General features: G+C 43.4%; 1 protein-coding gene across 1 annotated transcript; it reads right to left on the bottom strand.

Moving 5' to 3' along the window:
* Window positions 1-328: 328 nt before the first annotated feature.
* Window positions 329-10742, bottom strand: foxo3a (forkhead box O3A). The gene is made up of 2 exons (XM_046412809.1): window positions 9274-10742; window positions 329-3767 (listed from the first exon to the last, which is right to left on the bottom strand). The coding sequence occupies exons 1-2, from the start codon at window positions 9823-9825 to the stop codon at window positions 2454-2456; spliced, it is 1866 nt and encodes a 621-aa protein (XP_046268765.1). The 5' UTR covers window positions 9826-10742; the 3' UTR covers window positions 329-2453.
* Window positions 10743-12123: the final 1381 nt, after the last annotated feature.

The following is a 12123-nucleotide window of genomic DNA, read 5'->3' as shown; positions in this document are numbered from 1 at the left end:
GTGTATCCAAGGAGACCAACATCCATACAGCCGGCCTTCCTCTCCTACTTCCTGTCCTGTCACGTGGACTCAGACAGTGACCACATTTGATCTGTAGATGGCTCTGATGTTACACTGCAGTTCTCCATTTGTGAGGATGATAAGACGTCAGTTTTGCTAGAATTTCTAGGTATACTTACCACTTTACTGATGACTTGTAACATGCACCGTAGTGAGTAAACACAACATTATACACCAGTTGTTGAGCCACACATACCTCAAGAGTCATGCATTCAAAAACCTTGACTTAATCCCAGCAGGGCCATTCCTCTTGGATACAGTGTGTGATTGGTTCTTAGCTCATGATGTGATTATCCAATAGGAAATCACCTCCACGGTGACTGCAGAGTCAAGTCTGCAGCTGTGCAATTCCTCTAGAGACAGAAATAAGAAAAAGGAATATCAAAGGGCTCCAGATTTTCAGTGGTTCTTTAAGCTTTATTTACATGCACCATCTCTGATACAACCAAGATAGGAATTGGAATTGCAACTGGCAATGTCAACTTGATGTTTCTCTCTTTTTTTCCCCCTCATTTTTTTGTAGGAGCAATAGGAAGAAATGGTGTTTGAATATTGGCAGTGAGTGTCAAAAAAAAAAAAAAATCAGTATCTTGTATGTTTTCGATCAAATCATTCTCGAGAAGCTACAAAAATGACATTTGGAAGCACAGTTGTGCATAACTTAAATTTTTCTAAAATCAAAATTTAAGCTGATGGGAATCACGATATGTTAAATTTAATTTAATTTAATTAAGTAACTCTAATGGAGGACGTTAAGTCGTCAGTTGATTGATAACCTATGAAGGTGGTTAAAAAGTTGAACAGACCATTAAAAGAAAAGTGCTTTTACAGAGCACAACTCCACCATATGCATATGGAAACACATAAAATATCTACATGAGGAGAAGAAAATAAATAAAATTTTAATTTCACAAAAGGACAAATTTGGTGAAAGTTTTCCAGCTGATAAAAATGTGAGCTAAAAAAGTTCATCCTGCTGTTCCTACAAAAACTGTGCTGTCATTTTTTTATTTTTTTTTTTTTGCCCTTATAGCACTGGTTCCTAATCTTTATATACAGTCTTATTTCCACTTGCTTAAATGCAGAAATAATTTGGCAATATTTAAAATACTGTGGTTGCTTCTTTCTCAAATGGCAAAAATGGCTCTAAAATACTACACGACCTCTTCTCACATGGTTGGAAACACCGTTTTGCTCAGCACCTGCTTTGGTGCTGATAACAAAGGGGAGGCTACTTACGCTGCTCCATCTGCAGCCACGCCCTGCTATCTCCTTATTTATAGCACCAAGAACTCCTTCAAATTAACAAACACCAAATTATTGTAGTTGAGTGCTGTGGAATCTCTACGGGTGATTATTTTGATCCTAAGTGTTTGCAAATGTAAATGGTGTCAACTCTGAAGCTAAACGTGGTCCTTAATTCTGTCCTAAACTCTGTATACTGAGCTGTACTTCCAATATTGCAGTAAGTGGGGGAGGAAGAAGAGGAAGAGGAAGAGGAGGAGGGGGCGAAGGTGAAAAGGGATCCGCAGCAGAAACACCATATCAAGACTTCAGTAACACACCTCCCCAGAAGGAACACAATTCACAGTAATGTCACTAAAACCACAGGGTAAAATTCGCTAAATAAAAATTAAAACATTACATATAAAAAAAAATCCCACACAATGTAGATCAGTTCACATCTTGACAACATATTAAGCTCTACAGATTGATATTTGGTGCGTGACTCGGTGCATCAATGGGGAGAGAAATAAAAAAAAGCTTTTCATTAACACTTTTAGTCCACTTGGGCTACGTCTCTCGAAGAAACTTTAAAAATAAAAATGCTTGTCAAGTATCCTCCACTGGAACGTAATAATGTAACATTCTCTGCAGCTTTTTCGGTAAACAGGCTGTCACTCACAACGGGCTGACAGCTGGTTTGGCAAAAATGTTGGTTTAGGTATGAAAGGGTGTGAAAGAGGAGAGAAAAGCAGGGTGTGAGGACACAATTCATCTTCAGTTTCATGTATCACTTTGTGATACTGTGTGAGTGATTCCCTGAGACTAACACAAGTTGATGTTTTTCATATAGTTTTAACAAAATGTCCTGTACTTCCATCGCAGTCAACGTTGTTGTTCACACCGCCCAGGCATTGATCTTTTTAAAGACGTTTTTATCTCCTCTGTGAACACACCGTCGTGTGTCTCAGACACTTGGAATACAGTACCGAACTCAATGCCTCACATTAAAAATAATGGAAAAAATACTACATGATTACACTTTTACAGACTTTCCTCCCTCTAGTTGCACAACGTAGGACAATGAATGCCAATTTACATTTTCCCCACTTCTTTTTTTTATTTATTTATTTATTTATTTTTACCCACGAGAGCTGTGACGGACCTTCTCAGCTCGGGACCCAGCTGTGAGGCGAGGTTTGTTTTGAGCTGGAGAAGCTTCCTGAATTCCTGTTGCTGTTCTGAGCGGAGGTGAGACGAGAGTCGAAGCTGAGGTCCAGGCAGTCTGCGTCCATCAGTTCATTGCAGATGATGGAGTCCATGTCACACTCAAGACTACCGTTGAACACGTCAAGGTCCAGATCGGCTGGAAAGCGGTCCTGGCTGGACAAACCAGAGCCAAGCTGCATAGAGGTGTTCTTGCTGGGAGACTTCATGTGCGGCTGCTTGATGTCGTTGTGGCCAGCGTCATTGTCAGAGGCTGACAAGCCAGCTTGCCAACCAGGCACTGAAGAGCTTTGGGCTTGACCGGTGCTGGTGGGGTTTACCAACATGTGGTCTTTGCGGAGCAGCATGGCGTTTCGGCGGGAGTTCTGCAGGGCAATGGCGGTGCTGGCCTGCGACATCAGCGGGTCAGACTGGGTGAGCATGACGTTGCTGTGGCTGTGGGAGTCGAGGCTGAGCATATCCTGCAGGGTCTGGTGGTCGCTGAAGTGCGAGATGCAGGAGAAGGTGGTCTGCTTGTTCTCCTGGATGGTCTGCATGGGTGACTGCCGCAGGCTTGTGATGGACGGAGAGCTAAAAAGAGGGTTAGGCCCGTAGCTGCCAGAGGGGCTACCCAGAGTGCTTCCTGAGCAGCTGAAGGTAAACACTGAGGTCCCCTGACCATTGCCTCCATTGTCTTCCTCTCCAGGAGGAGGCTGCTGGGACGCTGTGAGGCTGATATTGTCTAAAAGATCGTCCATCAGGTTGTCAGAGAGCCCGTCGTTGAGATTCATGGTGCCTGCCAGGTCAGAGAGTCCTGTGGGCCCCGTGGATGGGGACATGCTGCTGGGGCTGGAGTACAGCATCGGGGAGAGGGGCGAGTCATCATCAGGCACCTCATCCAGCTCCAAGTTGGCCAGGATCGGGGAGAGACGACCGCTGAGTGTGCTGGCGTTAGAATTGGTCCGGGAGCGGAAGTCTGTCCAGGCGTCCAGCTCGTCACTGCTGCGGGAAGTGGGACTTCCTGTCCATTTGGAGAGGCTGGAGGAGCTCTCTGAGCTGCCATCTTGAGCTGCCTGCAGCGAGGCCTTCTTCTTGTTGGCACGTCCTCGAGCTCCTTTGATGTACTTGCTGTTATCCATTGATACAGCTCGTCGTCGAGGAGCTTTGCCTCCTTTTCCACCTTCCGGGTTGACCATCCACCAGGAGCTTTTCCCTGTTCCCTCATTCTGGACTTTCACAAAGCGACTATGTAGGGACAGATTGTGTCGGATGGAATTCTGAAATAAAAACAAATTGAAACAATTAAATTTATGTTTAAGACATGTTCTTCCTGTAGAACTAATACCTAAACATACTTGGCTATTGAGGCTGATTCTCATCATTAAAATCCATGTGTGAGAGACTCCAAAATACCTACAAGACAGTTAAAGGATTATTCCAGTTCAACTTGGGTCTAATTTGGTAGTTATGGCTCATTATTATAACATTGTTCTCCCCTCCTTTGCAGAGATCACAGCAACATCACTGTAATGTAAGTCCAAGGTGGCAGCTAATAGATCAGAGGTTGGTAAACGACCCAGTAGTTGAGTCACATCATCAAGCTGCTTTACTTGGAGGTAAAATAGAGTGCAAGTGTACCAGATATGCTGGTAATCATCTCTCACTATACAGGAAAAATCTATCTGTGCACAAGAACAAGTACAAAGTCAAAGCTGAACCAGAACGTTGGTTTGTAAACTGTGATGGCTGTTTACAGCTGACAGTTTAGGTAAGTGAGACTGAGATTTTATTTCTTGACTTTGGTAACAGTGGTTGTTCAAACATTCTAAACACAAGGTCCATTTAGTAGCTTTGCTGGAGCTGTTCCATCAAACCACATAATCTTCCCCAGTGGATGGAGTTTGGCCAACTCTCATGAAATTGTACATGCTCACATTTTTGCTTTAAAATGTTTAAAAGTCCTTTAAACCGATCAGAAAATTCACTAGCTCCATTATAACTGAGCAGTTGATGAAGAAGAAGGAAATTTGAAAGCTCCGGAACAGCTACTAAATGGACCGTGTAGTGTCAGAGTAGTGCTTTTAACATTCACCTTTTTGTCTAATATATTTAAAGTTCTGGGGTTTGTCTGAATGTCTGACTGCTTCTGTGGACCTCTTTTTGGCAATGGCACCATGTTCTTAAAATTTAACGAATAACTTGGTGAGTTACAATATTAATACAATATTATCATTAACGCGGAAACGATGAGGAAAACCCAACGTGTAACAAACCAAAATTATCCCTTTCTGTAGATCCATCCAATCTGTGATCAGAAATGGTAAGAAGAAATTATTTGGCCATCGATGTTCCACCAGAGCAATGGTGATCCCACCTGAGGTCGAGATGCCAGATATTTCTGAGGCAAGAGTTTTCTCTAAATCAGACTTTTTTCTCCCTCATGTAATATCAGATATTTTCAGTCAGAAAAGGAAAATCACTCTTTGGTTCAACTGCTCACAATTCATGATAGCAGTGCGGTTGCTGTTTGTGATAAATGGTCAAAAGTTGACAGTACTTCATTTTGAGGGGTCACAAGCCAACAGCATTGGTAACCACTGTACTGGAAGTAGAAATGAAGTCTTTTAACAAGCAATATCTAATTCTGTAGGCCTCCCACAACAGAAAATTCAAGGTTTTTCTACCAAACTATTACAACCAAATACTGTGAACAATACTACCACTGCAGTGTCTTCTAAGACACACTTCTTCTTTGCACCTCACACTGTGACCTATTTCTGGCTGCTCAGAAAGGTCTACAGGATTTCCCTGGAGATGTTCCCAAGCATGTACAAAATTAAACAGCTGGAGCCAGCACGAGCGGCCCACACTAAGTCACACTGCAGCAGTAACAGAAGGAGGAAACTCTGCAGTGATGTCTGCAGCCCCAAGGCCAACTTTACTGGGAGAGGGTCCAGAAGAAGTCCTTTAAGCTTGAATTAACTTAAGTAAAACTGAGGTCCTATTTAAATCCATCTCTCAGAAGATTAAACTAATCAAACACTAAAAACAAGCTCAGTGGATACAAACTACAGCTGCTTCTGGTCTTTATATGGATCCTACAAAAAAGCTGCAAAGGAAGTTGCTCCCCAGCTTTGTGATGACTGAGAGATCACAAATGTGCAATGGCCACAGCTTTCCTCTGAATGCAATGAGTCAATGGACTGAGCCGCTGACATCAAACTTGCAGCAAAGCCCTCGCTTCAAGCCAATTAAAGGATTAGGCTAACCAGCAAACACTTTCATCATTTACAGCAACAAAGCACATGTGGCTTACAGAAATAAAACTTCTCACTGCTCTTCTCTTTCTTTTTTATTTCCACCAATCATACCTTAGCTGGAAAGGCTTTTGCTGATTATTCAGAACTAAACAATGATCTGCTAATGAGGTTAATGTACGTAAAAGAATGAGGGGTGTGTGTTTCCTTATTCACCATCTTGTCAACAAAATGAAACTGATCAAAGCTGACCAACTCAACACGTTCCAGCTTTCCTACACTGAGCCCATTCGTTCAGACTGAACACATAAATCTTTAAAGAAATACTTCAACTTTTTGGAAAACATGTTTTGTTGAGAGTTAGGTGAGAAGATTGATACCAGTTTCACGTCTGTACAGTAAATATGAAGCTATTTGAAGCTATATGAAGCTATATGAAGCTATATGAAGCTATATGAAGCTATATTAATGCGTACAAGTAACAAGTATTAAAATTACAAATTATCAAAAAGAGTTAGCTAGCTAGCCTAAGCTGCTAGCTCCAACAGCTGCTAGCTGCAGCTTTATATTTAGCTTACCATGCACATGAGAGCTCTATTGATTAGCGGTGTTGAATTGTTGCTTTGAAAACAGCATGCAAATACAGAGATTAATTTAAGGCTTTGCAATTTCATAACACAGCTGGGCACTGTAGTTTTTTCATAAATGTCACTCAAACACAAGTAATTTGTTAGGGACTGTCTTCATCTACAAAATATTAAGGAGTTCTCCTAGCAGCACAATGGTGTATTTGGGACAAACTCAAATTAAACTACAGTGCCCGTGTTCATCTTAGCAAACACGTCATCCAGCGCAACAGTGTGACGTACTGATGTGTTTTTAATAGCTTCTGGACAACAATGGAGCTCTATAGCACAGAGGAACGAGAGATATCAGGCTTCGTCCACACAGACAACACTTGTCAGAAGGGCTGATTCATTGTTGGTTTTGGTTTCTTCAGGGGATTGTTTGATAATATGAAAAATATCACCAGCTTTAACCTTTAACATCATCTTGGCCTGTTTTAGCCAAACCCTCCACATCTCCTCATCATCAGCTGGAAGTTGTCCATTTCCATTGGCTGGCTTTATAACCAGAAGGTTGGGAAGATAATTAAAAAGTAGATAAATCCCTAATTGTTTGATGAAGAGTGCCAAGAAGATAAAAAAAGCAGTGCAGGTGTTAATAAAATATGCAGTGAGTGCAGACTTTGTTTTTGATTTTCTTCATTTTTAGTAATATCGCAGTTGTCAGCTGGGTGTGAAGAGTGCATTAGTCTGTAATTGTTCAAATTTACAGACTTTATCTTGAAAAACATTAGCACAGCAACACATTAATGACTTACGGGGGAGAAGACACAATAAAAGCATAAAATCCAATATGACAGGCCTGCATTAAATAAATAAAAGTGAGACTTCAGTTCTGGTTGAGCCTGTCAGAGAGGTTTTGAACTCTCTGGTCTGTTATGAGGCTGTACACTGTAAAGCTGCTGTATTGGAGCGTACTATGGGATAGCAGATGGGCAAAACAGCAGTCACACTATGCAATACAACACAGCAGCCTACAGTACAACAAATTTTACTACCTCAAAAACCTCAAAATTCAAATGACTCCTCTTTGATTACATTTCGCTACTTATTTATTAAAGGGTCATTAAATTTAAATAAGTTATACTACACGAGCAATGCTTTTATTGTGCTTAGCTTCTGTGTGAAGCTAGCTATGGTTTGCTGTGGCAAATGATGAATAATAATCATGTACTATATGCATAAAGGACAACATTCCTGTCATATTCAGGGTCTGTGTGACAAGCAGCAGCTGAAAGTATCCTGGCCCGCAGGATTTTAAAAGAAAGATCTACCAGACGAGTGTCTTTAAGGCTTCAGAGACATGTTAAACCCTCTGAGGGCTGCACAGGTAGATACAGTAGGACACATACAGTGTTTAAAAGATAAATCACAAAGAGCAACTCCTGCCCGCCCCTCCCCCCACGCAGCAGCGCTGCAGCACCCTTTGAGCAAAGCCTCATTCTGAGCGGGGACTGGAGCCATGCCAGTTTAACCAGAGCCAGATCCAAAGAGAAACACTGAGCTCCTCTCACACTGCTACACATTGACCTACATAATTTATAGTCAGCTGATTGATTCTTGTGCCCAGGCCACATGAAAAGACAGTGTGGCACACAGCAGGGTCGAGCCGCTTGCCTGGTCATCTGTACAGGAGCTGAATATTTTGTTTGGACTCACAACAGAGAGGAGGTCGGAAATTTTTAACCTCGCGTTGGAGTCATTGAATGTGGTGCTTTTTCCTGGTTGACCAATGGTTTTGAGACGTGTGGCGGGTCTGGATTTACAACCAATCAGTCCCTTCCTGAAAATGCTGAGGACATTTTTTGCACACAGTGCCTCATGCAGATGACCAACCTCAAGCTGACTGCTGAATGTCACACTGCTACAAAGCATCGCCTAAGAAATGCTGAAGTCAGCACTTCTGAAACCCTAACATTATTAACCCTTCCCTCTTCAAGCCTACATCTGCAGCCACCGAATGCACCTGGTGGCAAACGAACACCCACACGTGAATGAAAACTGACCGCCGCTAATCTGAAGTATTAACTAACAATCTGATTCCGCGTGGATTAATCGGCTATTAGCATCAAATTATTTTGCAACACACCGCTCATATTTCACACTCTTGATTCCCGTCATCACCACCGTGATGAGTTTAAAGCACAATCTTATGACCGTTACAGCAATTCCTTCATGAAGAAACCCCCTTACATCCCACATCCACAGTTGTGCGGGATTACAAACCTATTTCCAGAGTTTTTCTACCCGCCCACCCCCCCCAACATCTAAATCCTGCAAAGCTCAAAGCTCTCATCAGACTTGATTCCATGACAGATGAATTGGTTTTCCAGGCCGAACTAATCCTTAAAATCAAACAGAAGCAGGGCCCTGCTGAAGCTTGTGAGGAGCCCCTCAGCCAGTGTGAGCGGTTTGTGTGAAAGTGAAATTAACTTTGCATTGCCTGTTTGTCTTGAGTCTTTACTTTCATACCCACTATCTTGTTTTAACTGGATACGTGTGATTTGTTTTTTTGGAGGGGGGCACTGAATAAAGAGAATTGTTGCACCAACTTAAATCCAATTTAATTTTAATTGAATGAGTTAATATAACTAGTAAAAATTAAGTTAGATGAACCCAATTCAATTGCTTGTTACCAATTGATTTAAGTTGGTCCAACAATTCTCTTTTATCAGTGGGTGGAGGGGAGGGGAGGGTGTATGTGTGTCATTTGATGCCACACGTCACCTGCTGATTAGCTTTTCTACATCAAACCTAAAGTTCTTTAAAAATAAGCTTACATACGGTGCACCTTCACCCTCCATCCCCTCTACATTAACACTGCCGTGTGCTCTGCGTGCCTTCACACGACCACAGTGGGGTCTTTGTTATGATGACAGCACCAGCATGTCAACGCTCACCTTCCAGCCAGCTGAGCTGTTGCTGTCGCCTTTGTCCTTGAAATATGGCACAGACCTCACCATCCAGTCGTAGATTTGGGACAAGGTCAGCCTTTTCTCGGGGGAGCTCTCGATGGCTTGGGTAATGAGGTCTGCATAGGAGTAGTTGCCCCAGGCGTTCCTGCGGGCGGAGGACTTCCTCAGCTGCTGGGAGGCAGAGCCGCCCAGAGCCGCGGCGGGGGTCTGCGCGGAGGAAGGCGAGCCGTCGGCGGCCTCCTCCTTGAAGGGGCCGCGCTGGACCTCCACGGGCTCGGAGACGGAGCTGCTGCTCGGCTCCCGGGGTTTAATAATCCCGCCGCTGGCTTTCTGAGCATCGCCGCTCCCCGTGCTGCCACCCTCATCATCCTCTTCCTCGGGGATTACGTCAGTGTCATTTGTCCCGGGCTTGCCCGCACCAGACTCGGGACGGGGAAGCGGCCAAGTGCAGGAGCGCGGCCGCTTCTGGGGCTCGAAATCCGGATCTATCTCAACGTTTAAGGGTGGCTCGTTGCCGTTGCGCGGCGCCTCAGCCATGTTAATCGCAATGTCTCGGTCGTTGCACAAAGGGTTATAAAATCAGTCAGGTCGCATTCCATCAATGTTGTGTGCGGGCGCAAAGGCAGTTTATTTACTATGCACGATATGCAAATGTCCAGCCCGCAGCCCAGTCCCAGCACGTGTCCGTCTTTCTATCCTCCCGCAAGGCGTCTATCCGCAGCACACAGCGCTGATCGGGCTGGCCAGCACTAACACAACATTGCCTTTTCTCGTGCACAGCCCACACCCTGGCCAACATGCATTGCAATTTCTGTTAAACGTGGAGCTGCAGATAGGAAGAGTCGGCGGTGAGTCTTGAGAGGAATCCAAACGGCGTTCCTTCACAAGCGTCCGCGTCCCGTCCTGCGCCGCGATCCCTCGACGTGCATGCCAACGACACAGAAAATTACTACACCTAATGCCACCACATCAGCTTTATCATTCCGCACACAGCTGCCATCTTGACCATTTCCTTCTCCCAAGTTCTTTATCATCCGTGCAGAGAGCCGCCAGTCGCCCGAGCGCTGCGCTGCTGTCCAGGGAGCATCAAGGCGGAGATTGCTCTCTCAAGGCCCTGCAGCTCTGTTTGGTTGGTTTTTTTTTCTTCCTTTCTTTCTTTTTAAAGGGGGCTAGCGGGGAAATGTGGCGAGGCTCAAATCCATAATGATGCATTCTGGCAGTACATCTCTGGCATCTTGAACAGGCCAGCACGGTGCTCTCCGTGTGGCCAGCAGCCTGCAAAGACACTTCATTCAATCTGCCTGCTGCTGCGGGCAGTACAAGAGGAGGAAAACACACACACACACACACACACACACACACACACACGATCCTGCCCCCCTGGACTGCACTGAAATTAAAGTGACAGTGCGGAGATGTCCGCAGACCAATGACATCACTGTGTACACCTTCACCTCCAGCTGAAGGTTTTAGCCTTAAATATTCCGTCAAGGATTCCTGGAAACGCGGATGACATTCGGTTTTGTTGAGACACTCAGGAATCAACTGTTAAATTACATTTTCTGTCAGATTTATCCCCCGCAGCGCAGTCAGACTGGAGAGGTCCTGCTTCTTCTTGTCCACTTGTCCACATTGTCTTTCCTCTGCCTTTTAAATGCACCCTGCTTGTCTCACTGTGTAACATTGTGGAACAAATGCTCCAATCGGGTTTCCAAACCCCAAATTCACACACAAAAAAATACAGAAACAAAGACGACAAAGCCACCAGAGTCCTCTGGCTGTCCTCAGCTGCAGTCCAAAAAATAAAGATGGTGCCAAAGCTTTTAATGAAAATAGGAAATAAGTTTGAAATGAATAGCAATTACTGTTCCTCATTCAAAACTGGAAATACATTTAATTTTGTCACCTGGAGCCATAAGCCTTGGGGTCATATTGAAGAGGAGGTCACATCCAAGTTTTAAGGTTCAAAATTCTTAAATTTGACTGTCCCGCCCCCCAAGACATGAAAAACAGTATTTATAGTGGCAGAACCTCTGGAGAGTTTTATTTGACTAAAGTAATTGTAAAAATCTGACTGAAGCCCCGTCTGCAGCACAGCAACAAAATGCACAAATTAAGACACTTTGTACAGATTTCGTGATGAGGAAAATAGATTTAAAGCAAATTCCACTGAATAACTGGCTGACTGCGCAGATTAAACAATAACAGCAAAACTGATATCAAAAGTCACTAAACTGAGTTGAGAATCGGGCTGGCAACAATCGTTATATATGACCACGGCGTCATGTATGATCATATATGATCATTTTCCCAATGAATGCTGTCAAATAAAAATTGTGACTGAAATTAAAAATAAAAATCAAGATTAGTCATCAGGATATTTTTCTTTACGTGCAGTTTTGTCTGATGCATCACAATGGAAAAGGTTTTCCATAGTGTGATGTGTATTAGAAAAGAAAAAAAAACACATTTAAATAATAAAATATTGATTTCAGCCATTTTGAGACTACAAGCTGCTGTACTGCTGAGGGTCTATGGACTGAAGTTACTGATTTTAAAACCCTTTCAGTCAGATTTGTGAGTTTGGGCAAACAAAATGAATAAAACCGACTTGACCAAACAGAATTGTGGTCATCACTGACTTTACGGTCTGATCGGAGGTAATGAAGCTGTTAACCTCGCTGACTGGTTCCTTGTTTAAAACAGTATTTGAATTAATTCACTTTTGAAGGCAGTTAAATCCTCTTTAAGATTCAGCTTGTGCAGAAAAAAAAAAAATAATTAGACAGATTTCACCCAGTAAAATACCACCAACTGTCTGTGTTTGTACAGGAG

The sequence above is a fragment of the Scatophagus argus genome, chromosome 15 (assembly GCF_020382885.2).
Source record: "Scatophagus argus isolate fScaArg1 chromosome 15, fScaArg1.pri, whole genome shotgun sequence".
Taxonomy (NCBI): Eukaryota; Metazoa; Chordata; class Actinopteri; family Scatophagidae; genus Scatophagus; species Scatophagus argus.
This window is presented reverse-complemented; position numbering and strand designations above follow the sequence as displayed.

Coding starts and splice junctions, on each gene's coding strand:
- foxo3a (XM_046412809.1), bottom strand. CDS start 9,825: ATGGCTGAGGCGCCGCGCAACGGCAACGAGCCACCCTTAAACGTTGAG. Junction 3,768..9,273: donor ACAGCTCAGCTGGCTGGAAG/GTGAGCGTTGAC, acceptor TTTTTATTTCAG/AATTCCATCCGACACAATCT.